Here is a 27,614-nt window from a genome sequence, read left to right as displayed (position 1 = left end):
CTCGCTCAGGACAGACGCACTGTATTCCAGAAAAGAAAAAACACTTAACTCTTACGAGAAATAATTCCACTTTTATTTGAAATGTTAATGATGAGAGGAAGACTTTCTTAAAAATAGTTTTTTTTCCCCCCACGCCCCATTTTACTGGTTTTATTTTTTGTTAAATCAATACTGTGGAAAGAATACAGCAATACCTAGAATAAACCGCTTGCCCTTTTTACCTGTGTAGATCTTCGAGAGCTCTATCCAAAGAAACTCAAGTGTCATCATCAATACGTGTTAACTAGATCTTGACTAAGATTCCACAGTCCTGTTGATTATTCATCACAAGGACTCACTGGGCCCAAACAAACCTCATAGGCTTTAATCTGCAGTTCGTGCTGCCGCCACAACAAGAAAAGGATTCCAGCTGATAGAGCAGCAGCAAGAGCAAAACTCAAGGCACATTTGTATAAATGAAAGCTCTTCTGTTCCTATAAAAACAGGCAATAAAATATACAAAATAAGTAGAATTATCTCCATTCAACCAATGTAAATCTGCCTTCAGTCTTCCCTGAGGCACTAGTGGAACATGAGGAAGACTCATTGTTACCACATTTTCAACATTCACTCTTCACTATTAAATAAATTAGACTTACTAGTGCAAAAGGGAAAAAAGAATTCTGGCTGTTTTCCTTTTTTTGTGTGGGGACTTTTTTCACTCGTTTTATCTTTATTTCTTATTTTTTGCTTTGCTTCAGTTCTTCATAAAAAAGAAGTTACGTCACTAAGAAATATGCATTTGCACAAGGAAACAAGAGGCTATATATTTGCCAAGTTAAATCTTAAAATATTTTTGTATGCTGTACAAATATACATCATTAAACATTTACAACCTTAACTTCCTAGCTGACAAAATCCACTGCCATTCCAAGCAATGCAGCTGCCCAACCTTCCTCTTCAACAGCTCAAAGCTATCAACTGACAGGTACAAAGTCCCCTTCACAATTAGGGACTGGATGTGAAAAAAGATGGATCTACTGACAGCAGTAGTATCACTGTAACAGAGCTGTACCAAATATTTTAAGATACGTTCTTTGCTAGATAGAAACTTGGGAATAGACTTTCAGTAATGAGCCATTATTGAAGGTACTAGAAGTCAGTGAAAGGTCTTTCTTCGCTTGGCAATGTTCGAGTGTATGTTCTCTGGTGGCAGCTCTGATGTTCTCCTCATTAAAGCACGAGGGTCTTTGTTCCCCTTACTGCTATTACATTGACCTCCTTCATTGATGGCTTTTGAATTGTCTTTTGGTAAAGGAGCTCTCCTGTCACCCTCTTGCTGAGCTGCATAAGGCAACCCGGAAGGCATGTCACATTGTCCCATTGTTTGCTGGGGCTTCTTAGAAGTTTCTGTTCTGGAAATCCGATCCCTGGAAGCTGAGGTCACATCCAGACACTGCTGTGACGTTGATCCCGGATGGCTCTGGGCTAACCGACTGCTGTCTTTTGGGACCTGTTCCTTCCCTTTTGCTTCAGTCCTACTGGCCAGACTTGCCAGCCTTGGGTCCCGTGGTTTCTCTTGATCGGCAGTGAGCGCTGCAGCCCCCATCGGTGAGGAGACGCTGGCTCGCCGGGAGTCTGCAGCCTGAGCCCCCTGCGGCTGCTGAGGCCCATGCAGCGCTGCATGGCTGGGACCAGCAGTGAGTTCCCGTGGGCTGCTGACCTCACTCGGGTTTGCAACCTCACCCCTCATACTGCTGGAAGAACAAGCCTGTGTTGGAGGAGCCTTCTTTGCAGCTACTTTGGTGGGTGGCTGTCCAGCAACCCTCTTCTGTGCTGTTGGTTTGAGCTTCAGAATCTTAACAGCATCTTTCTTGTAGGTTTGGTCTGACGTCTTGATAATAGCACCTCTTCTCTGAGCATCCTGAATCAACTCATTCCAGTCTTTGTTTTCCTTTAACATAAAGGAGAGAAAAAGACAACCCCACCCACACCAAAAGAAAATAATTATCAGAAGGAAATCAACACATATGGACAGAGATGTCAGAAGATGCACAACTCCTTTAATCAAGGTACCCAACAAATGTAATGGAAGTCACTTATGTCCCTTCTGGAATGGAAGGATCTAAAGTTTCTTGCCCAAAACAGCAATAGGTACTCTGGCTGCTGTAACACAAGGAAAGTACTTTCAGCAATCAGTGAACTAATGTTTAAGTGACAGTTTCTGTATTTATGCAGGCCAAGAGTTCCCTCAGAGCATGAAACATGGTTTTAATGCCCTCTAGTGGTGTAGCTAACACCCCTTGACTCAGAAAAAGAATAAAAATCAAGTACTGTAAGACATTAAGACATCAAGAGCACTCCTTGCACGTTTCATTTGGCTTTTATAGTCCCCCAAATATGTAGTTCTTTTTCAGAAACGTCTGTTTCAAAAAGTACAACTGAAGACACCTCAAAAACTGACTTGACCTAAATGGGTAGATCACAGAAGATTATTTGATTAACATTATGCCTACCATGAGTGTTTTCAGTCTTCCAAGGATGAAGAGGCTGAATCTAGCTCGGGTAATTGTGACATTCAGACGCTGAAGACTTGCCAGAAACCTAAAAGACAAAACAAAATCAAACTCCTAAAATAATTCTTGAAAGAGATTTGTAAGTTATAAGAAAGAGACAATATTCAGCTTAAGTGAAATGACTGTAACAGAAGCAGTTACAGAGAAAATAGTTCATAGCCAACTTCCAGATCCCATTGCAGCATCCCTGCTTCACATGAAGGGCTTTGCATGAATTGCATTTTCATTCTTTAACCACTCGGATTCCTTGCAGGGAATTCCAGTTCTTTTCAACTCTTCCTATCAATGTTTCCTTTCTCAGTGCAAATCCACTCAGTGCCAACTGCTGATTCCTTAAATGTTCCTCAAAGTACAAAAGACATCAACCTCATTTCACCTATCAAGATTTAAAGTTTCTTTTTGACTTGAACTGAAATAGATTAATAATATTTGGCATGATTAACGGCAAATTTTTTACTGAAATACCGAACACTGGACTTGAATATTTTATTTCAAAGGTGACCTGCACTGGAAAAACATGAAGGAAGACTTGCTTTGTCATGCTCCAAGATCTGAAAAGTACATTGCTTGCAGAAGAAAATTTTCATATTGTGAGTATCAGAGTACCTAGCCTGTTTCTGTGGGATCACCAACCAAGGTACTGAAACCTAAACAGCTAAATGTTTCACGTATTCTTAAACATTGATTCCTGTTATAGCTTATTTACCTAAAATCCCAACAAACCTTCAGAGGGAAAAAAAAAACACCAACAGTTTCACAAACATTTCTTCTCTAATGAAAAGGCTCTCAAAATACACAGCTTATTCTATCCTAACAAAGTTTACAATTGAAACTCAAGTTTTTGTACAGCTTGATTTAAATAGGTACAACATCAATACCTGATACTGTGGTCAAGGCACTAAGACCTGCCACTCAGGAAGTTCACAACCCCTACAATAAAGACTGCAAAAGTCCCAGAACCATCCCAGAGGATTTAGCCAGGGCATGAAAAAGGACAGAGGCAGGAAGAGGAGCAGATGAGTGAGTCCAGCAGTATGTATGATATAGTTCTATAGGTCTTCTGGTGGAGAAATAGTCTTAAAAGAACACTTAATATTCTTATAAGCTTTTAAAACTGAAAGATGACGAGATGATTGTCACAGGAAAGAAAAAAAAGAAAAAACTGTCATTTATTGAGTTTTCTACTCTCTTGCAAGTTACCTTCAGAGTAAATTTAAAGCTGGACTAGCAACCTTGGAGACCAAAATACTTTGCTCAGCTATGAGACGATCAGTAATGGTGATGCAAACTTTCCCATCGCACCTTTCCAATGACACCTGACCTTGTAACAGAGCTGTCCAAGTCATCAGCACGTACAGCTTCTAAGGCATTGTATTGCCAAAACTTTATTACATAAACCTTCAGGGCAGTAAGTTGTAAAGTTTTCTTCTGAAAGAACAGATAGAGGTTAAGTCCCAGGCCAGCCAAAAGCATTGGCAGATTTTAGCTGCCTTCAGTTTCCAAACTCAATCAACTAGATTAAGACATCTCCAAAAAGCATCATTGCTTACTATACAGTTTGGGTCCTTCTCCTTCGCAAAGCAGCGTGGGTCAGCACAATTACAAGCCCTTTATCTAGCAATTAGGAAATTACTACCAGGAAAGCTTAAGTGGCTTAGCAAAACCTGGTGTGGAAATAAACAAATTCTTTATGGGAACAGCTGTTGCATAGATTAACTTAAAAGCTAATGAACTATAGGGAGGTACATTTCTATTGCCTTTTTTAAACTAAAACAATCAGTGAGTTACAGAAATTATTATTAAAACAAAATAATAACTGCTGTAGCATTTTGGGGGATAAACAGCTTACTTGGTACCTAGATCCTTCTACTTCAGATTGGAAAATCCTATGTAAATGATCAAATCTGCAAGCTTGAATCGAGACTTTCTACAAATCTCAACTCAAGTCCATTAATCTGTGAATTAAAGATGTAGCTGCTCTGATCACATTCCTAACAGCCTATGTAACTAGTCAGCAGTACTTTTACAGACAGAATGCTACGTTATCAGTAAAGTAACAGCCACAAAAAAAAGGATTTAATTTTAAGAGAGCAGCATTCTGACAGTTACAATATAGAGCAAAAGATACAAAAAAACCTGCAGCAGTACTACACATAGAAGTTTCCAAGACCAATCCTGCCATAAAAAAACAGTCACAGGCTAAGACAGACAGGCAAATTCATCAGCACATAATGCAAAATAATGCTTAGCATTTTCCATGTCCCTTTTGTTTGGAGATCCCAATGCAGTAACATCAATTCACGCATTACAATAGCTTTTAATCTGCTGGCTGGAGCGACTTGTTCCCTACTAACTTTTCTACTAATCATATTTAAAAACAATGGCAATATAGATGTAGACTGTCATTAGATATGGGAGTTGCAAAGCACTGAAGAAAGACATACCCAATTGATCCTCTAGTGCTGTTTGCCCGGACACACGTCACTATGATGCAGTCTTTCTCTCGTCCCTGGAACGCATCCACTGTATCTACTTCTCCTGGGCTGTTGAAGAAAAAAATATCGAACAGTTAAATTGTTAGTTGGATTTTTAAGCAACACGCTGACGCAAATGCCATAAACTACTCTGAATGATCAACTGTCAAAATTATCCAGACCAAAGTTTCTGATTCTAAACTTAAAAAAAAGATTTAGTGTATGAACATAAAAGAAAGTTTGTTTTTCTGAGGCCAGGATCATTGCTGAAAAGCTTTTTGGTTCCACAGAGGTTGGAACTTTATATTTTCTTTCAAGTCTGCTTTACACAAAAAAGCAATATAATGAAAGCACAAACACAACCAATGACTAAGAAATGGTATGAAAAGGCCACGTCAATTTTAAGAGGAAATGCTTGGAACATCCCCATCTGAAGGCCTAACCATGTTCTGATTTTGGCAGAAGTTTGAGAGTTTTTGCCGTGGTATTAAGAGGGTGAGGAAAGGACTAACAGGCAAGAGCTAAGACTCATTTGAAACCTCATGGTTTCTTTACCTGTTATTCTTAAACACTCTGTCCAGTTCTTCTTGAATTTTCTTCTTCTGTGCGCTGTAAGGGGTAATTATTCCAATGCGACGAAGACCCAGATCCTTCCGCTTTTCTTTAATTGTTTTAATTAATTCTATCACCAGCTTCACTTCCTGGGGATTGCTAAAAGACCTAGACAAGAAAGAATGGAAACATTAAAGAATTACATTTGACAGCTTTCGAATTCAACTCTTCAGACCAACTGGAAGGCAAATTGTGAGACAAAAACACGATTGTGAACTTTAGGAACCCCCTTCATATACATACTCAAAAGACCTTTCCAACAGGCCCTGACAAGGGACTAACAATGAGAAATGCTAGCAGCAAAAGGCTACATTTCATGTTCCCTTAAAATTATACAGCTTTGCTTGCCTTACAGAATATACAAAGGGGAGGACTGAGCCTGCCATCTTCTGGCCTTACCAAGGCACGCAGCTGTAAAAAACAAATGACTGATAAAATAATCAGAAAGTCAAACTGTTACTAGAGTTAGCAGAGACTGTCTACTAGATGCAAGTGAATCCCAAGAGTCAAAGCAGGATTAAAACTAGTTTCATATTAAAAAATTAACACCTACTTTTAGTAAAAAAAAAAAAAAAAAAAAAAAAAAAAAAAAAAATTATATATATATATACACACACACACACATAAATGAAATTAAGTTGAAAATGCAGTTCTGGCTACTTGATGCATATTGGGAACAAGAGAGGAAAGACGACAACGCTTCTGCAGGCAACTGTTTCTCAGCAAGTCTACAATTTGGCAGAGTGGATTACAAGACTTACTCATTGTCTCGCTCCTCGCGACCATCTCCTACATCAAAAACAAGGTAGGGCTGGAACGGCCAGTCTGAAGAACATCTGTTCTCTTCTGTTGCTCTGTAAACAACAATCTTAATACTAAGTAACCACAAAAATACTAAAAACTGATACATCATTTATTTCTCATCAGCATTCTAAATTACCAGCAACCTTCAGCTTTCAGTGCTCTTAATTTTCACTGTTACCTGCACATACTGAGACCTAAAAATGAACTCTGTGTAGTAAGGAATATGCTCTATTTTAAGTGATTTAGTTAACTTAAGTATCTATCATTGAGACAAAATGCAGGTCATCTTCCTTTAAGCAACTTCCCCCACAACTCCAAGAGATTTTAGACTAAAAAAAAAATCCCGATTTGAAACTCTTCTCTGAAGTCCCCCCTGCTCAGAAATCAGAACAGAGCTACTCACTTGTCAGTCTTTAGAGCCTTGCCATAAACATAATTGGATGGGAAAAGGCAGATGTCAGGGTGCATCCTGTACTGCACAGTCAGCTGCACAACTGGCAGACTTCGTAAAACATTCTTCTGCACTTGCTCTTCCAGGTGTCTGTGCAGGCGTGCCATCAAGGACTGATCATAGCCATAATCTTGAGCTTTCTGCCAGAGGGAAAACATACGTGATTTCTGTGGAATTAGGTCCCAAATTAACAATAGGAATTTTCTTTCTGGACTTGAAACCATTCAATATTTTCTTTTGAAGTTCTAAATCGCTGATTAAATTACAACTATTTGCACTTCAGTTTTTTGGGTTTTTTGTTTTTTGTTTTTTTTTTTTTTTTGGTCTTACTTACTCACTAGATAGCACCAGCATAAATCTGAATTTTGTCAGTGTAGTCCTCAGTAAGACAACTTTCCTTTCTGAGTCACAACATACTAAAATTTTAAGCACAACAACAGTGAAAAGGAAGATCTTCCAGGTGGGATCTCTCTAAACAAGCACTCAGCATTCAGAAAATTTGTGCTTCTAGAAAAGGCAGACTGCTTTAACTCTTTTCTTTACCAGATGTTCAAAACACCTCCTTACTGTTGGATACAAGAAAGTGTTCCTGTGTTTTCATCCTTAGAAGGCATCTGTAGGGTGAGGAAGTCCCCACACAAACAGGTAGTCTTCATCCTCCACTGCTTAAGGAACGTGATGCTGGCTGAAGCTCACATAATGATATAACAGAGCCTGCAGCAACAAAATCCACCACAAAGCACTAAGCTGCACTGAAGTTTGTGTTGTCATAGCTGTTCTTACTGGTGTATGAAATTAGTTTGAAGCTATGCCAGGTAAGTTACAGAAGCTGCACCCACACTTATACATTAGCTTTACTCAAACATCTGAAGACAGCATTGATATGGTCTCCACATACCAGACTACACAAGAATTGCTTGGCAGGGTAAAATGCTGTAATCTGATATGTACTGGGACGTGCCACTGAAGTTGTCTTTTACCCTTTTACACATTTTTCATACTGTTCTTGTACTACACCCAATAGATAGCAAGAAAAAATAGTCTGAACACTTACTACTGATTTTACAGTAGGAGGGAGCTGTCTGGGATCTCCAACAAGGACGAGTTTACTACAGCGATGAATCAGTGGAATCAGCGTTTCAACCTCACAGGACTGCCCTGCCTTTTGTACACGTAAACAGGACAAGAAAGTAGAAGTTGTAACCAAAAGAGTGGAGGCAAGTATGATAAGTTTCCTGTAATACAGTCAGAATTAACTCTGGCATGCTTTTTAAAGTTTTGTAAAAAAAGAGAAAAATAAATAGAAGGATTTTTCCCTAATGAAAACTCCAAACAGATTTTTCTTTTATTATTAAATAGGCAGAGCTTTCCAAACATAAAAATATAACCCAACCACGTAGAAATCTCTATAGCAAGAACCACACTTCAGCCACAATTTTTAAAGTAAAAGATGTCTGCCATTAAAGCACCGAAGAAGTCAGCAAAAGAAGCAATAATAGTTACTTTTTCTTCTCATTGCTCTACATGGCAGGACAGGCTGGTTACCAGTTAAAATGTAGGAATGAAGCAGTCGACCCACAACATATTATAACAGCAGCCGGTCTCAAGTAACCTAAGCAAAGAACAAGGCAGACTTTAAACGTGGAACAAGCTGTAAGTCTAAAGAACTTTACTGACCTCATCCACGATGACACAGCTGAAAGGATCAAGTCCTTGTCGCCAAAACGCATGCTCCATGAGATTTCCTCCACTTGTGCTCAGCGTGCAGCAGATTATGTCGGACTCCAAGATGATATCTGCCTGTACTTTCTGAGAGTGTCCCCGAACCTTCAAGTACAACAGGACACCATGTCTCCTCTTTTCTTTTAGTGTTTTTGAATCAACTTACAGCAATCTCTAACTGCCTGGACAATTCTAACTGCCAAACAAATCATTTGTATATATCAACCCAGTGGAACTCATCTCCATGACTACAAACAAAAGTCACAAAAGTCAGCTTGACTGTGTACTCTCACTTCAAAATCACAGATTAGTGCTGTTGGGGTGGCAAACTAGGAAGAATTCCTTTACCTCTACCCTCTAGAGGCAACATCTGTGAGCAAAGTTTAGTTTGCCATCCCAGTCGTTGCTCTGAGCCTCCACAACCCTGAGGATCAGCATACTGCCAACCTTTGAACAACTTTTTCAGTTTTTGCTACTCAGCCTTAATGTCTGTTTTCTATCAGCACTGATTTCCACTTTCAAACCTATCTCTTTCCACACCCAGAAGTCTTCTTCAGCCACCACTTTTCTTAGAAAGGTTTAAACATCTCAGCTCCAGTAGGACCATAACGGACTTGAAAGCAGTGACGAAGATAGATCCTAGTACGTGAGGATAGTGGGTACATTTTTATCATCTCCTTCATGCAACATGCTGTGTTTCCTTTAAATTTACCCTCATCTGTTAAGAGTGAATTAACACATCCACATTTTTTCCCCTCCCCAAAACAGAGCCAGAGCGCACCTGTATCTCATACCAGACTAAACATAACTTACTCAGTTTATCTTCTTTATCTCTTTACTTACTACTTGATTTACAAAACGCTCCCAGCTACATCAAATCCAACTCTACGCCACACTACAATTAAAGGATACAGAGTATACAAATACATTAGCTGAGGTTTAATCAAGAGCTGCCCTGAAAATAAATTCCTACCTCCTTTAGTTGAGAAGCGAGCTGTTGTCTCTCCTTTGAAAGTCTGCCAATTTCTTCATCTATCATTTGATTCTGTGTAGGCAAAAAAAAAAAAAAAAAAACACATAAATATCAGGAATAATTAACACACATTTGCCATATACCTTTTTTCCTCCCATACTCAATACTACATTCTCACATTTCTGTGCAAACAGAAAAATGGTTTACCATTAAAAAAAAAAATCTACAATTTCAACATAAATGCCTATTTTTAAAGCAACTAAATTGAAAATTTCAAGTGCAAAACATATTCCAAAGTCTCAGATATTAGGTTGCCTTATTACTTACTTCCATGTGAACAAAAACAAAGCTTTGAAGTAAACAATGATTTTAAATCATTAAGCCTTATAAATATGGTTACACTGAAATCAAGCGGTGATAAAACCGTAAGATGACTACTCAGCCCTAGAGCCATAGGTTCCATGACTGAGCAGCTGAGAATACTAGGATAAACAGACAAAATTTGTGACATATAAGTTCCTCATTCCATTTCAGAGATGGCTTAAAGGAAGAGTTCTTTACTCTTTGGATACAATTTTAAATACAAAAACACAAACAGGATTAAAAATACCATCATCTTATATATTACCTCTCTCTTTTCACATCTGTGCATGGCACGCTGACGAGACAGCTCGTCCAGCTTTTGATCCAGAGCTGCTTTTTTCTTCTGAATATCCTGGTCACGGTCACCTGGCTTTCGTTCTATAAAAGATGAAGGAAAACACGTAGAGGAAATAGAACAACTGTTACAGTAACTGCGTTAAGTCATTAAGAATGAATGGACAAACTCATTTTCTGTTGCAGTTTCCCTATTATAACCTTATTTTGGGCAGTAAAATGTAGACAATACACTTTTCTTGATTCCAACTGTAGTTCTAAAAGGCTGCATAACTGGATTGTTTAAATGTGATGGCTTTAACTTTAAAAAAACATACAAGACTTAGCGTTGCTTAACTTCTATGCTTTTGCTTAAATTTTAGGCCGTATGTAAGCTGACACTTTTCCAATAAGACTGAGAAAAATAATGCTTATGAAGCACTGTGGTATGATGTGCCACGCTGCAGAAAAAAAAAAAATCTTTTACCCGGTCTACCTTCTTAAAGAGCACATGGTCCCAAGTACACCAGGTGCATAACATTATCCAGAAAACTGAAGGAAAGTCTGATTTGTATGTTACTTACTCATTCTGTGCTCAACTTGCTTATCCAGGCTAAAACCCCGGACTTCACTGTTGATCGATTTTTCGGCACCCAGTCGCACTAATTTGATATCACCACAGTTTCCTGTTTACAAAATCAGAGTCAAAAAGTGCTTAGATTTCTCTAAGTACCTTTTCACTTTGGTTTGAGAAGAAAAAATAAAATGTAATCATATCATGGATACCACATAAGGCTTTTCCTTTTCTGCTTTTCAGGGGACTGCAACAATTTGTACTAATTTAAACGCAGGAACAGAAAAATTCAGTAATTCCATACTGAGAAAAAGAGATGTTGCCTATGCTTTAGTTGTGCTTAACAGTTACTAATGTTATCTTGAATCAACAAAACTACCTCTTAATTCTCAGGCTTCTTTATCTGAAATGTACAGAATTCCTAAGCTAGAAAATATTAGAAAAGTACCATTTAGTAATGCAGTTGGTATGGAATTAACTTCTGGTTAGAAAGAAAGTTCCCACCACCACCATCACAGACGAGATGCCTTGCTCAGAACTCATCTGCTTTGTATTAGCCACAAACTAGAAGGAGAAAAAAGTGAAAGGTTCTGGCACATCAAAATTTTCAGATTGTTTAGGGTGATCAGTGAAGTCCAATTTTATTCAATACAATAGTAGTACTGTGTTCAAATCCTTAAGGGGTACTTAAAAGTGGTGACTTCATATTAACACTAAGAGGAAAGGGTCAATATCTATATAAAGACATAGTACAATTCATTCATTTTTAAACATATACCTATTTGAAAAACAAATTAAAATCAACAACAGTATGTGTGCCAGTCATGTTCTGCAAGAGAAAACAGCTGCCTAGAGCAACACAGAAGTATTATACCTAATCAATTGTTCCAGTTTCTCCTTCTGGTTTTGTCTGTCTAACAGAGAAACAGATATTTTTTTTAAATGAACCATACCCAAGGGCTCTTGTCTGTTTTGGCATTTTTCCTTAAATGCAACGATGATCTTTTTCATGAGTTCATCAACTGCAGCATTGGATGGTGCACAAACTAGAAAACGGTTTGGCTTGATCTTGGAACTTGTTTTTTGAGTTGTTTTCTCATTCCTAGTGTTCTGTAGATTAATTAACAATAAACCAGAATAGTCTCTTTAGATTGTATTCACTCCTATTTTAAAAGCCAGACTCTACACTCATCTTAATCAGCATGCAGGGAATAAGTACTATTGTAACTGAATGGCTCTTAAAGCATACCTGTTGTTATTCAGTGTAAGGCAAGTCAAACACATAAATACTATATGCACAAATTCCTTTCAACAATTATCTACTTGATGAATCCATTGAATGCTAATGTGACAACAACTAAATTGGACAGGTCAAATAACACTCTTAAAAACACCTTAGTATTTTGATATAATAATGAGTAAATGTTTACTACCAATTTACATGTTCTGCAAGTATGTTTTCTTCTAATTTTACCTTCTAAGTTCCATAAAACAAGCATTTTCCAAAATGTCCAAAAGGTGTTATTTCCACCATTACAGCTTATTCAGTGCTGGTTTTCATTCAGCTTAATGAATTACACCACTAGCAATTACCAGTGTTACACTTCCATTCAGCTATCACTGACTTCTGTTGGGAAACCAGACACCAGCACGACAACTGCATCATATTCACCTACCCCTCTCAAGACACGAGACAGAAGTCCAACTATGGTTTTTGATTTCCCGGTTCCAGGTGGTCCATGAATGAGGCAGATCTTGGGAAGCCCTGGATGTTGTTTTACCATGGCATACGCTGTCTCAATGGCTCTCTTTTGATCTTCATTGTATTCATTCATATAAAATGCCTGAAGGAACAGACAAGAAAGAAAAATAATGAATTACTTAATCATGACTAAACCCTCCACACTCATTTTATCTATCTTCAGAATGTTCCCCACCCCCTAGCTAAGACTCAAAAACGCAAAGGACAAAGCTTTTGATTCCACATTTCCTCTAGATGTATATCCGATTCTGACTCAAAAGCGGCAATGAAGATTTTGTCTCCTCTACAAGACTTTAATTTGCATTACCTTCCCCATACGAAGCCTTATTTCCTGAACAGACACCACTACCTCTAGCAAGGGAGGGGAAAAAAAAAAGAGAAAGCTGCTTACAGTGCAACAGAAACACCAGAATAAGTTCAGCCTCCTTCTGTATCCAACCAATCAACCAACTCTGAAAACCAGACTGACTCAGTGCTTTTTTAAACTGGACTATTTGTACTTGGTTGTCTCCAAAAATAGCATGCAAAACCAGTTTTGCCGAACTCTCAGAAGCCAAGTGCCCACTTGCCGTTTTTAACTACCGCTTCTCCTAGGTCCAGAACTAGAACTTACAGAACTTTCTGAAGCTACAGGCAAGTCTCTTGGACAGAAATCTTTGACTTCTGGCTCTATGATGGGTTTAGCCAAGGGACTCCTGCTCAATAGTAGTAGAGCTTTGAACATCCGTTGTGCAGTCACTAGGGAGCCAACCACTATGCACTTCACTTGTGTATTTATGAAGAAAGACAAATTGCCTCGAGTTTGCACAGAAAGATGACAGACAGTATGCTGCTCCTTTTGTCCTATTAAAAGTGGGGAAAAATGACAACACGTTAATTCAACAAATATTCAGAATGTTAACTGGAAGATATTCAAACAGGTTATACAGAGACCCAGGTGCTGCTTTCTATTAGATAGAAACAACTAATTGTTGGGGGGAAAATACTACTCTCTAAAACGGCTCTGATCATATCAGTCATTCCATTAAGCCAGACCATCACTGTTTTCATCAGGCAGCACTGATCATAATACTTAGGAAACTTGGTAGTTCATAATGCCAGTTAGAGAAGATTGTGAAGGTTTTACACAATTATGTCACAGCAATTCATGGCACTTTGTATCGTACAGTACTGCATTCCTGAAGATGCATACACAGCACTTACTCATTAGTTTCTGCTGTAAAATAAAGAATGAACATGTGCATTGAAGTCCACACAAAATGCATGAAGACCTGGTCTGCAGCCTCAGTTGCCTTTTTTTTTTTTCTTTTTAAAAAGCTTCTAGTACAAAATAGGCATGCTGCAGTGAAAAAAGAAAAAAAAAAACAAACAAACAAACAAAAAAAACAATCCATTTCCCCCAAGTATGTGCTATACAAGCCTCTTCAGCCAGATGTAACAAAAAAAAGAATTGTACCATGAAACACTAGCCTTTTTACTTACTAGTTAAACAGCCAGATGCACGGGAAAATCGCGTCACAAGACCAACGTGATTCACTAGATGGTCCTCCATCTCACCGTCTTCCCCAAAGGCGTCTTTGGTCTTTCGGACCACCAAAAAGATTACGTCATCCTCCTTTGGATGAAGCTGCTTTGCCAAATCACTTTCTCGAAAATGAGCTACCCAAAACACATTTAAAAGTTAGAACAGTGCCCGTTTTCCTTTTACAACTACTCCTTGACTAGTAAAAAGCTACAATTAACATGATATTATGTAATAATTATGTAATTATTATGTAATACCTACACCTGATAACTTCTAAAAGCTATAGGAAAATCCTTATTAACTTCATCCTGCACTCTTAAAGCTTGAACTGTGTAAAGACAGAGCAAGTCAAGGACTATTTTATTTACTAAAAGAAGTTACATGGTGAGGTGGGTATAAAACCAGGAGACAGTATCACCCAGATTCCTACTACAATGCTGCTCCAATTCTATGACTCAAGACACCACTTTCAGAGCTGAAGAACTGTGGCAGCAAACAAAATGTATCAGGTTAGCCAGGTAATGCACCTTAAATTCATCCAGTGAATCTATACCTGTATTTTAAAAAGAAAAATTAAATAGCAGGGCAAAAAAGCTGTCACCCAATCCTCCTAAAATTCTTCCAAATTCACATAAGAAAATTGCAAAAGGCACTCATGCTTATGTCATGTACTTATTTCTACCTATGTGTTCTGGCTCATTAATAGGCACTGTCTACTTGAAAACAAAAACAAGGTCTTAATTAAAATAATAATTAAAAAATAAAGAAAAAGTAAGACACTCACCTATAAAATCCGCTGTATTCATGTCCGCAGAGAAGTTCTGTAAGTGGAAGTAGTAACTCCTCTCCCTTGTCTTCTGGTTTTCTACCCACTCTTGTGCCAGCTGCATATTAGAAAGTAAAAGGCCATAAAATATTTAGAAAGGTTTAGCAATTCAGAAGCATAGCTTATCATGACTCCAAGTAAAAATACTAGGAAGAAATAAATTAAAGCTAACATACTGTTAAAGACATAGAAAAGTCTTACAGTTTCTTTTTAGCATATGCACACACATTACATATGAACACATACACAGCAAGAAAAATGATTTTATTTTTCCTGTCATTTTGAATATACCTTTCTTACAAATCCCTTCAAAACAAACATGGGTTTTCCCTGCCTTGCATTTTCACCTTAAATACCAGCATCATCCTGATACTGACTTCATTTTTTAACATATTTCTACTGGAAAAGTAATACGATGACTGAGCTTAAGAGCATACAGCTTTTAATTGAAGAAACGGTGCTTTCTATTAAACTATAAAATTAAATTGTTTCGAAAAACAATATTACTTAGATTAACCTACCCTCCCACTTAAGTTCTCAACATGAATCCAAACGTTAAATTCTTACTCTTTTACAGAAGCTGTAATTGAAAAACCTCTGTTTCTAAAACAAAAATTGCTGTTTCAAGCTTTAAATGCTATGAAGAGGAACAACTTTCTTTTCTCCTCCTTTCACACGTTACTGTGGATGAGTACAAAAAAAGCCCTTATTATTTGCCCTAAATCATTGCTCTATTCAGATCCGTATCTGAACCGACCAGGTGACATCATTTTCAGAACATAAAGAAATGTTTTACATTCTCTGTTTATCTCTTTCCAAATTTTACTAGGTTTAATAAAAAGAAATTAAGAACTAGATAACTACTTACTGTTTCAAAGGCATTTAGCATCATCAAGGGGAAAAATGTATTAAAGTAGTCATTGTATCCCTGAAATCTGACAGGAACAGAGGCCACTATGGATTGCACGAGATTACTTGGAGGTCCAAACTGGCTGGAGTTCACAAACATTTCGTAGGTCCACTTCAAGACTTCCGTAACAAAAATACTGTGATCACGCTGCTGAGCGCCAAGAAAGGAAGCACGTTCTTCTCGGACAGACCTTCTAGGTATGTTTGAAGCATTGTTGATAAGCACATTTCGTGACTGGAGAACGTTTCTAGAAACACAGGGTTGAGGAGTATTACTAGAACTTGGAGTTTTGTACGTTTGATTTCCTGTTGGTAGAGCCTTTCCATTTGGTGGTCTTACCACAGGTTTTGCTGTGTTCACTTTGTTTTTTGGTGTTGGTGGCTGTTTTTTAACATCTTCAAGATCCTTACTGAAGGCCGCATTCCGCGAAGAACTTACTGAACTGAAAATTTTGGTAGTGGAAGGCTTTCTTGTTTTAGAAGGTGGCAGGGCAGAAGGCTTGGCAAACAAGTGATCTGATTCCGAATTGGTGGATGAATGTTTACTACAGTACTCTCCTGTTTTTTCCACTTTTTCCATACAGTCTTTGTATTTACATTTCACAATAGTCAAGGGTTCATTTTGATGAAGCTGTTCAGCAGTTTCTACTTCCATTTCCTCTGTATTTTTACTAGCAATAGAAGTATCTTTGAAATCTTCCTCCTGGGAACACAACTCCATATCCACAGGATCTAACTGAGTTAAAAATAAATCATCCTCCTCCTCCTCACTGTTTTCACTTGGTTTACATCCATTTTCATTTGATGTTACCATCTCCAACTCAGGCTGGACAATGCAACCTCTTTCTGAAGAGCTATCTTTATCTCCAACAGCTGCAGCAGAACACAGACTTGAAGCCACAGGTACCAGAGGAACCATCACATTGCTATCCTTTGTTTTTCTGTTTGAGTCTGAAGAACCAGGCATTTTAGAGCCATGCGTGGTTTGCACAGCCTCCTTCTTCCCAGAGACACTTTTGATTTGTTCTTTCTCACTGACAGAGGCACAACAGGTCTGCTCCATTTTTTTCTCTCTTTGCTTGTCAACAGCTCCTTCGATAGATGCCCCATCAAAAAAATTAGCCTTTTGCTTCACAGACTTTGTATCCATTGAGCTAACTTTTTTGCTTTTACTCTCAGAACTTCTGGCAAAATTTTTCACTCTAACATTTTTGTTTGGCCTCGTCTGCCTTAAAAACTGAAGATCTTGGCAGGCCAGCATTTTTTTGTTATTCTTTATAGACAAACTCTGAGGTGCAATTAGTTTAGCCTTCTGTTTCATTGTAATTCCAACTTTCCCCGCAGCTTTACCATAGCTACGCAATTGAGCTAGACTCTCTAAGGAGCGCTGGGATAACTCAAACGCTTTGCGTGGTGCCTTTTTCAGCCCAAGTTTTTCTACAGTTGATGTTGGTGCAGGACACTGACGAACTTTCTTTGGAGGAACCACAGCTGGTGACGTCCTGCCAGGCTGAGCACTTTTTGATGCAATTTGAAGCAGTTTTTTAGTTTGTGCTGCTTTAAGAAACGTTGTTTTAGGACTTCTTTGAATGGTTCTTGCCACCTTAGATTTTGCTGTATTCTTACGTGGGCTCAGAGTATTTTTCTTAAGTGCCAATTTCGAAGCTAAAGTGATGTTAGAAGTAGATGCTCTGGGGTCAGTCAATTCTGCATTCAGACCAAAGCCTTTATCAACAGTGCTTTTGTCTGTAGAATTCTCCAGTTGATCTTTTGCATCTTCTTTACTAGAAGATTCTTGCAATGTTGAATTAGCTACTTCTTCTGTATTATCAGCTTCTTTCTGACAAGAAATATTTATCTGCTTTTCTGTTGAGTCTGCTTGTTCCATATCATCATCACTTACGTAATCTGTATCATAACCCCATTCATTTGTGTGATCCTTCGGTGAGCTATCTGAATGATTATTATCAACCGATGTTGAAGCACAGTCCTGTTTATACTCTTGAGTTTCTTCCATGCTATACGCTTGAGTATCCTGCCAAACTGAAAAGACATCAGCTTCTGTTTCAAACTCGAAGTACTGAGAGTCACAGTCTTCAAGGGGCAAGGGAGAGCTTTGCATCTTTGATTCTAACGTAGTATCTTTAACATCACACTGCACTTCTGATAAAGGCTGTTTTTCAGGACACACATTTTCATTCTTTGTTTCCTCTTGGGCAGTGACACCTTTTTCTTCATCAGAAGAGTCTGAAATTATAATGACTTCATTGTCGAGGCACTCTGCATAGCAGGGAGACTTGTTACTCTGGGCATTGTTGAAAGATCTTACAGCACCTTTCACTTTCCTTTTAATTTCACATACATTGTGATGTATTGAGCTTTCCTGACTTGAATCTAAGGGAAAATTGATACTTTTTGCATATGCAGCTAAAGATAATTTACTAAGATCTGTATCAAGCTGTGAGTCTGTTAAAGTATCCTCAGAAACCATCCTCGCAAAATCCTTCTCTTTCTTCCCCGCTGAATCGCTGTCTCTCTTGAAATATTTTGAAAATACTAACTTGTCACTTGATTCACTCTTTATCGCTAGTGGACTGATTAGAGCAGCGTTGGATACATCCCCCTTATTTTCAGAGCTAGATGGAACATGACCACTTGCTGAATTTTTACCTATACAGCATGTCTTTGAAATTTGACCATTGCAGTCATAGTTAACTAAGTCACCTAAGTTAGCCTGTCCCTGGTCTGAAGCTTGCATGGTAGGGTCTTTCTTAAACACAGATGTCAAAAATGAACTTGATTTTTCTTGAGTGGATACTTTTTGCATTAATTTGTCCCTAATCCCTGAAAGCAAAGCACTGACACTTTTGTTTTCTTGCAAGCCAGGCTCATTTTTAGAGGAGCTGAGGCAGTCTAATGGCATCTCTTTTGGTTCCTGTTTAACGGGAACCATTCTGTATTGAAAAGCACTTTTCTCCTGCATACTTCCAAAACTCCTTGAATTATCTGCTGATTTTCCATCTCCATACATGGTATTCACTCCCTGATGTTCAAAACAGTCTTTTCCTGTGCAACATACACGTTGGTCTGCTTCTGCTGCACTTGTCGCTGAACTGCAGCTTTTCAAATCATGTGATGGCTCTGGTGGCGCCTGTCCTGAAGGCCATTCAATTTTCTCTACCTTTATTTTCAAACTCTTGAGTTTATGTGCATCTACTTTAAACTTTGATGAGGAACCAGGAGACACATTTTTCTCCTTTACATCTGAACTGTAAACACATTCCGGAGAACCAAAACTAGTTTGAGCAGACAGATGCATTGGTGTTACAGGTTCTGCTTCACATTTGTTTTCCAATTCTCCACGTCTTCTGAAATCCGAACACTGGGCATTTGGATTAAAACACTGAATATCCATACCACAGTTCCCTGACACAAGATCATTGTTCCTATTTTCCTTATTTTTCCCATACATTTCTGCTGTGAAAGAGTTCTGTTTGCATTCCTGAGGCACCATGTCACTAGGTTCCTTTTTAATATTCACCGAGAGGCAGTTCACAGATGTCCAAGATCTTGAATTTTTAGGTGCATCTTTACATTCCTCTTCCCATGCACTAGTTCTTCTAGAGAAAGAGTTCTCTTGACAATCTGCATCCCCACCTTCCTTTGCCGTGAAGGCAAATGGTGAACAAAGGCCATCTCTGCCGTGTACACCCATCTTATATCCGTCACCGGGTACAGACTTCTCTTGCTTCACAGAAACAGTAGGCGAAGTTGTAGAGTTTATGTTGTTTTCCACAGGTACAGAGGCATTTAATGCTCTGCCCTTCATGCTTCTTATAACCTGCTTTAAACACATTTGCAATTCCTGAGTTTCTTGGATGTTCAGCTGCCAACCTAAAGATAGATTTCCTCGCAGAAGGAGATTGAGTTTGTCTAGGTATTTCTTGCAGAGAGCATGCTGACCGATTTGATAGCCTTCTCTAAGAAGGCTGCGTATCAACTGGACGCAAGCGTGCTGCACAGAGTTAGAAGCCTGTAAAGATGGACTTCTCGTGTGGTTTCCAGATGTTTTTTCAGAGCACCGCGTGAATGCTATTGCTGGAAGCTTAGCACATCTCACCACGGCTTCCACCCATTCTTGTGAGCTAATCCACAGCAAATGCAGGCACTTCTTATTTCTGTGCAGTTCAATAATTGACACCAGGATCAAGAGAAAAAATTCAGAGACTTTGTCGCACTGCCGGATTCTTTCATTGAGAATATCTTTGATTTCCGAGCAGAGGTAGTGAATGACCTCTACTATATATGCTACACCCAAGTCCTTGAGATCCATAAGTGACTGAACAAATGGGATGAACCACAGAAACGTGCTGTGATGAACACGCATATCTCTGCCAATATCAGACTGAAGCACGCTAGCCAGTGTTTGCATATCTTCATACATATTAGGGCAGTAGTCCGGACAAATGGCAGTTTTCCACCCAGTATCCTGAAAAAAAAATTTACCATGCATCATTATTCATATCTGCACAGTTTGATCTGCCTTTTTGTTTCCTAACCATGTTACTTTCTCTCAAACATGTTAACTGACAGCAGATCTCATATCATAAATCAAAATTAAATGAAAGACAAGAAAATAAGATGGAACACACTCAGATAACAGAAATCAGTTCTTACAGAGTAACCTATGAAGTAAGTGCAGTGTTGGATTTACTTTAAAAATAATTTAAAACCCTCCACAAAATCACACAATAATGATTCAATATTCTTGATTTGCAACATTATGAACATTACCAGTAGAAAGCGAACATTCTCCCTTCTATGTATTATAGATTAAATTGTCAGTGTCATTCAGTGATCAGAGTTAAAAGGAAGGCAATCAGATTTTTAATACCTTTTGAGGCTTTTCTGTGTTATAATTATATACGATCTGACTGCAAGTAACCATTTCATCATCGTAGTCCGGCTCCGGTTCAGTTTTTGTCCTAAGAAGAAATACCAAAAAAAAAATATAACTATATAATTTCACTGAAAATTCTGGAATTCTCATAATTCTGTCAAGAGTCTCATACATGGCCTCATACATGGCAGTCTTCTTTAAACGCAAGTGCAAGTTGGTTATAACATTAAGCACTAAACAGTTAGCAGCCCTCCTGATTCAGGAAAAAATCCTGAAAAGTATACCAGGCATCAAGCAGTCGAAAGGAAGTAAGCGTACTTGTTGAAGTAATCTCAAGAGTTTTATTGGCCCTACCTCAACTTTTCACAGCTTTTAGTTGGCATGACCTGATTTTCCTCCTTGCCACTTCCCTCCCCCCAGCATAAATTAAGGCAGCACCGACAAGGAAACCAAGACCAAGCTGCTATGCTACCCAATATTAAAATCATAAATCAAAATCATAAAATCTGTCCTAGTATCTTAATAAAACTGACCTCTTAAAGCTATTGCGTATATTTTTTATTTCGTTGTTGTAGCTCACACTGTTGATAATGGTTTGAAAGGCTTGGACAGGATCAATAAGCTGACCCCATACTTTAGATCCGAGCTGATCCAAAATAACCATGAAACAATGCAGCGCTGGCCAGAAGGGGTCAGTAGAATCATCTGAAACATACAAATATTGGTAAGAATTGAAATACAAGAGGCCTGCCCATTCTTGGACTAAGCTCAAGGTGAAATTAGTGGTTTTTCATTGGTTAGGTGTGTTTTTTTACTAAACACTAATATCTATATAAGTACGGAAGTTACAACTATGCTTTTTAACCCAGAGAAAGAAAAAGGAGGAAAAAAATCACTTATCCATACAGACACCGGTGCTTACGTCATATTTAATCAACAGGAACCTGGGTAGTTTATTAGGATTTCCCTACTCTATACAACAGATTGTAAAAGGGATTGTTCCTCACTATTTTTTTGCAGTGTTATTCTAAGAAGCGAGTACTACTTACATGCTGTGACAGTTTACGTTTCAAATTTAAGATAGAACCAATTCACTGTCCTTAATCTGTGTTATTCCTTCTTCACATAAGGTGAGATGATATCATACCCTCAGACATACTAAGCTTTTAAGACCTACTTATTTTCTCTGAGAGGCAGCGCCACTCTTGAGTTCATGTGCTGTTCTAAAGCTATGCTATGGCACACAGGCTACAAGGACAGCACAAGGGCTACCAGTCTGAATTCTGAAGTCTACATTCCCATCTGTAAAATTGGTTCCCTCAAACTCAGATGCCTATTCAACCTGGGCTTGCAGTAAAGCTCTGGAAGACTCATCCTCATCTGCCAACAAACAACTCTCAGAACTTTCCTGACACGTAAGGTACGTGGTAAATGTCTTGCAGTTCTTGTCACTATTAACATTTGCTAGGCAACTTATAGGATCATCCTCCTTTTGTTACCATCACTAATTATTTCTTAATTTAAAAGGCCTATGTTGCAAAAAAGATTATAAAAAATGCAAAAACAATCACAGCTTGAAATCAAGATATACATACAAAAATAAAATCTCCAAGTTTCTGAATAAGCTGTTAAAAACAAGTTTTCAGTTTTTCCATAATAAATTGCAAACATTTGGGGAGGGGGACACAACAAAATGGAAGGATGAACAAGATGGACAGAAAAGTCAGTTCTTTAAGCCAGTTCAAACAAGTCAAAAGAAGGTGTTTCTCTACTTTAGGGCTCAAAATTTAAACTTCGCACCACAGTGAAATGTTTGCTCCCACACAACCTGTATATTACATGAAAATGACGTGGTAGAAATGATTGATTTGTCCTCTCAAATTACTACCATCCTCTCTCCAACAAGGAGTTTGTTTTGAATGTAGCTTTACAGTATTTTTAAGGATTGTCCAAATATTCCAAAATATTAACCATCTCCCAGAAGAGAAATAAGCCTCATGGCTGAGATTTTTATCACATCAGCACTACACTACTAAAAATGTCCTCAATTAAATGATAAAGATGAAAAATAGACCAGGAACTGCCTTAATCTCAGCAGCCAGAATTAGTTACCATCTGCTTCTTTCTCCATGGTGTGAAGTATTGACTGCATGAAATCATTCTGTTTGTCTGGGCCCAGCAACAAGGAGTCCATAGCTTGTTCTTCCAGCACTGTGAGCAACATACAAATCCCTGAAAAACAAACAAACAACCTATTTCTGAAAATTTGTCCAACTTTCATCAAATCAAAGCACCGCTACTTTCCAAACATCACTACCAGCGTAACACTTGATCGAAGAGATCAGCAGCAGTGTGAAACTAAGTATCATCTCACTACTGAAGTTGTGCAATGTTCGGTTTTGCCATTTGACACTCCCCAAAATAAACAGCATCTACTTGAAATAGCAGAGCTCTGACTTGAAGTGCTTACCAGATAAGAGCGATTGCAGGTATGAGTTCGTTTCTGATCAGAAATACTCACCTAGCCAATAGTTCTTGTAGTTGGTAGTATCATATAAATGAGCAGGCAGAAGGATGAGTTTGCCCTTTTCAATCATTGAAGAGCTGTAAATATCTGGACTTTCAAAAAGCCCCAACTCAATGACCTTAAACAAGCAAGCCAACACTTCCTGTAAGTCATAGTAGTCATCCCTGTCAACCTTCCCTAAATTCCTTGCTGTTAGAATGGCCCATCGACGAATCTAAGAATTAAAACAAAAAATATAAATCAAGTACAAATTAAGATCACAATGCTGCACAATTAACAGTCACTGCTACTACAAACAGGACACCATATTTTTTAAACCAATATTTATTATCTGCATAACCATATACTACAACAACAGTCAAGTTGTGCAGTCAGAAGAGGATGCTTGCCACTTCTTGCCTATGTGGAATCATTCTCTGAGCTGAGAAACTCTAAGAAAATACTTGCTGAAACTGAAGTACAGTATTACTAAATCTTTTACCATTTCTAAGCGCAACCTGAAATTCTCTACTTCACATTGGTGTCCAGGATAATCTTATAAGCAGTACAAGAGTCTTCACTATTTCAGGAAGAGTAACTGCACTCCTACTGAAATCTCATTTTTGTTTATATTTTTTAAAAAAAAGGCAGATCGAGCACTTAACATTCTGAATGCAAACACTTTCTCATCTTTTTGTTAAAAATAAGAATTTGTTCTGATGTTATTTAAAACTAACTTTTAGTGGAACAGAAAATGTAACTTACCACTTCATTCGGGTGTACCAAGAAGAGATAAATTCCTGGATATTTTTCAAAGACCTGAAAGGAGTCATGACTATGTTCCATTCTACAGAGCACTTCTACACAAAGCTCACCTAAAAGGAGAAACACAGTTACAGTAAGAACTCATTTATAAGCTCACACAACAAAAAAGAAATTCAACTACTTGATTAAAAAAAAAAAAAAAAAAAAAGGTACTTTGATTTAGCCAATATTTGTTATTTTTTATCTCCTACAACACAAACAGCACCATGCCTTCCAACTATATGCTACAAGATACATACTGACTTTCTCATGCAGCAGCAGATACGGGTATTTCAGTATTTCTAGAAGGGGCACTCGCAGGTTATTCTCAAAATCTGGACCTATGTAACCAGACAGCTGTGTCTCTCCATTCTCATCCACTATAAATAACTCATCATCTTCTCCAGCTTCTTCTTCCATGGATTTTCCTATGTGGGCTATGAGACGGGAGGTTTCCAATTCCCACAAAACCTATTCAGAAGGAATTAAAAAAGAAGTATAACATTTTCTTTTTTAAGGAAAGTAATTAAGTACATTTATTATTATATGCAGAAACCCTGACTCAATTTTCAAAACGTACAATTTCATTTTGAAAAGTTTCTTTCCAAGCATGCTGTGAAAAAGTTTTGACACAGAATTCAGGTTGCATAAATCACAACATTCTCGCGTCAGAAATAAGATTATAAAGTGATTAAAGAAAAAGAGAGTGGCAGTCAAACTTCAAGCTTTTTTGTATCTCTTAAACAGCTTCAATAAATATTTCAGGCCATAGATTACACAAAAAAATTTTGTTCCATTGGCCAACATAAAGAAGCTCACAGTACAGAAAACAGTCATACTCCAAAACAGGGAAACGATGATTTTAAAATATTGTCCTCTCGTGTATTTTGCCATGTATCAGTGGAAAGGTGTAACCAATACAAGCAGACTGACTGACTTGCTGAATATTTGTACAGGATTCTTCTCGCACAGTATTAGCCATCTAAAGCAAGTGCTCCAATTGGAAATCAAGTTATTTCCTACAATCAATACAAACAAAAAGGCACCATCAGTGGTCCAGTTGCCCCATTTATTTCCAGTCTTTACTCAGGTGGGATTGCCCTTCAGAGATATGCATGATTGTGGACTTCAGAGAAATCTAGCTTAATCTGAAGAGCAGTTGTTTAGACACCTGCACTATGATTACTTAGCTATGAGCATTCATTTTACAGACATACATATACACACACCATACATATGAAAATAAGCTTTCCAAAATATGTAACTTAATGCTAATGAACAGCTTATAATAAAATAAGAATTTTTGAACGTTTTTGATTGTTTTTAAATTCAAGTCTCACATGCTTGCATGATCACAGCTCTGAAATTCATTGTCGTAACCATGAATGAGAAATGAAAACAAAACCAGAAAAGGAACAAATCTGAAACTGAACAGAAACTGAAAGCAGGAAGAAAGAGAACAACTCACAAGTAGAGCAGTTTGTTTGGCAGCTGGTCTCTTCTTTCAGACCTCAAATCACCACACCATGAAGTTCAAACTGTAATGTCTAGTCAGAAACTCGCCAATACTCTTTTAGTTATTGCTAATTTGAATATATGCAAAACAAGCAGGTCTTTTTTTTGGCCGGGTTACAAGAGAAGCACGGTTAAAATGCAAGATACCGTATTCCCCCAAACTAGTAAGACAACCCCTGCACAAACCTTCTCCGTACACTAATGCCAGGCCACAGAAGCCCCTCCTGAAATTCTCCTTCACTTCCAAGTTCCCCTTGCTCAGTCAAGTGCAGGAGTGAAAACACTTAATTACCTCATGCAAGCTTGGCAATTTCTCCCTTGCTTTGTGGTATTCAACCACACACTCCAAGCAGTAACAGAGGTCATCGTTGGATCCTTCAAGATCTTCCGGGGACAGCCGTCCAGAAGCATAGCTCCTCAGGTACTCAGTGGCGTCAGGACCACTCGGCGTACACCATCGACATGTGCTCATTCTTTAGATGAAAAGAAAAAGATCGATAGAAGACTTAAGACCGAGCAGCCAAGCATTTCCTTTCAGTCACAACAGAACCTCATTTCCAAACGTAATGAGTGATGGAGTGATTCATGCAACTCATTAGCTATGCACCTGCTTATGCTCTCAACTGCTTTTATATCACACAAGAAAATGCAATTAAACAAAGAAATAGAGACTAAAGCATTACACAAAAGTTGCCATCCTGCCGCATGGCAAACATTATCAACGCAGCACTGTGAAGAAGTTGCATTACATAACTTTCAAACTACTGAACAGCAACGCATGAAAATTTGCTTTACGTACCAGAAAGCCCTTGCTCAAACTTGTGCACTTTCAAGAAGCACAACGCTAAATTTCAATCTGTTGCTTTGCTGATACATATGAAACCTAGGTCTAATAAGTACCACATTTAATTGGCTTTTTTCTTAGTCTCCTGCTAAAAATTATAGGTCAACAAATCCCTATTGTCAAAAAGGAAAGGATATTTATGGAGGACTTTCCTATCTTTATTATTATGGTGAGAAAGCATCATAAAATCCTCACAACCTGCATTCTTCAAAAACGAAGTTTCTTCACCAGAAGCACTACGGAAATCCCAGGTCACACCAGTCTAAAAAACTCAATGGAATACTGTAAAAGTCTGACTGCTTGGAGTGACTGTAAAAACTGAACAGTGGCAACTCACTGGCATTTCACACAACAAGGAATGCAAAAGAGGAATCAAGATAAAGCTGAAAGACGCGTGTCCTCGTGTGGAACACACCCAAAGGAAAATAAAACAGCACAAAAAAGCCATGTGGTTGTTTACCTTTGGAAAATGATGGGACTTGCTGTGCAGGTGTTCCCCGGTCACATGATGGAAAAAAAACTACGCTGCCCTGCAGCTAGTGACGGGGGTTGACGCCTTCGGCCATCCGTGCCCCGGGTAACCGTAACAACTCTACTTCGGAGACCTCGAAGGGAACGGTAACCATCAGAAATCGGCTCAGCTCGTTGTGGTATAGATTTAATAGCTTTATCCTCGCGTTAAACCAACCTTTTGAGGCGCTGAGCGCCCTCCACGCCTCAGCCGCCCCCCCTCCCCCCCCCCCCCCGCTTTGTCCCAGCGGACCCGGGAAACAACAACCGCTGGGACACGGCCCGGAGGGGCAGCGGCGGCACCCGCGGGGCCAGGCGGAACCCCCGCCTCACGGACACGCCGTAACGGCCGCCCGCCGCAGCACCCGCCCGGCGCGGCCCTGACAGGAACCGGGGGCGGCCTCCCCCCGGCACGGCGCCGCCCGAAGCCCCTCACAGGCCTCAAGGGGGGTCCCCAGCGAGCGGTGCCTGAGGCCACGCCGGGCCCGGCTGCAGCTCCCCGGGAGCCGAGCGAGGCTCAGAGCCCGGCCCGCGGGGCCACCGAGGCCGGGCCCGGCCGCAGCTCCCCGCCCTCACCTCACCTCCGCTCCCCTCAGCCACCGCCGCCCCCCGCCATCTGCCGCCCGCCGCCGCCACCCCCCGGCACTTCCGGGCCGCGGCCGGAAGTGGGCGCTGGGAAACCAGGGCGCGCGGAGTAGGAGCGGGCTTCCCG

General features: G+C 39.0%; 1 protein-coding gene across 1 annotated transcript; it reads right to left on the bottom strand.

Annotated features, from left to right (window-relative positions):
• Positions 1-301: 301 nt before the first annotated feature.
• Positions 302-27,523, bottom strand: SETX (senataxin). Its single transcript, XM_084299140.1, has 26 exons — positions 27,479-27,523; positions 26,853-26,997; positions 25,841-26,021; positions 24,294-24,504; positions 23,995-24,104; positions 23,245-23,464; positions 22,836-22,955; positions 21,257-21,428; positions 20,718-20,808; positions 15,783-20,312; positions 14,873-14,972; positions 14,046-14,222; positions 13,177-13,406; positions 12,478-12,645; positions 11,755-11,911; positions 10,812-10,913; positions 10,220-10,332; positions 9,592-9,663; positions 8,574-8,723; positions 7,951-8,058; positions 6,849-7,036; positions 6,403-6,495; positions 5,585-5,749; positions 5,000-5,098; positions 2,496-2,583; positions 302-1,933 (listed from the first exon to the last, which is right to left on the bottom strand). Exons 3-26 carry the CDS (start codon positions 26,018-26,020, stop codon positions 1,139-1,141), a joined length of 8,439 nt encoding a protein of 2,812 aa, XP_084155266.1. The 5' UTR covers position 26,021; positions 26,853-26,997; positions 27,479-27,523; the 3' UTR covers positions 302-1,138.
• Positions 27,524-27,614: the final 91 nt, after the last annotated feature.

The sequence above is a fragment of the Netta rufina genome (genome assembly GCF_964035555.1).
Source record: "Netta rufina genome assembly, chromosome: 20".
Classification (NCBI taxonomy): domain Eukaryota; kingdom Metazoa; phylum Chordata; class Aves; order Anseriformes; family Anatidae; genus Netta; species Netta rufina.
This window is presented reverse-complemented; position numbering and strand designations above follow the sequence as displayed.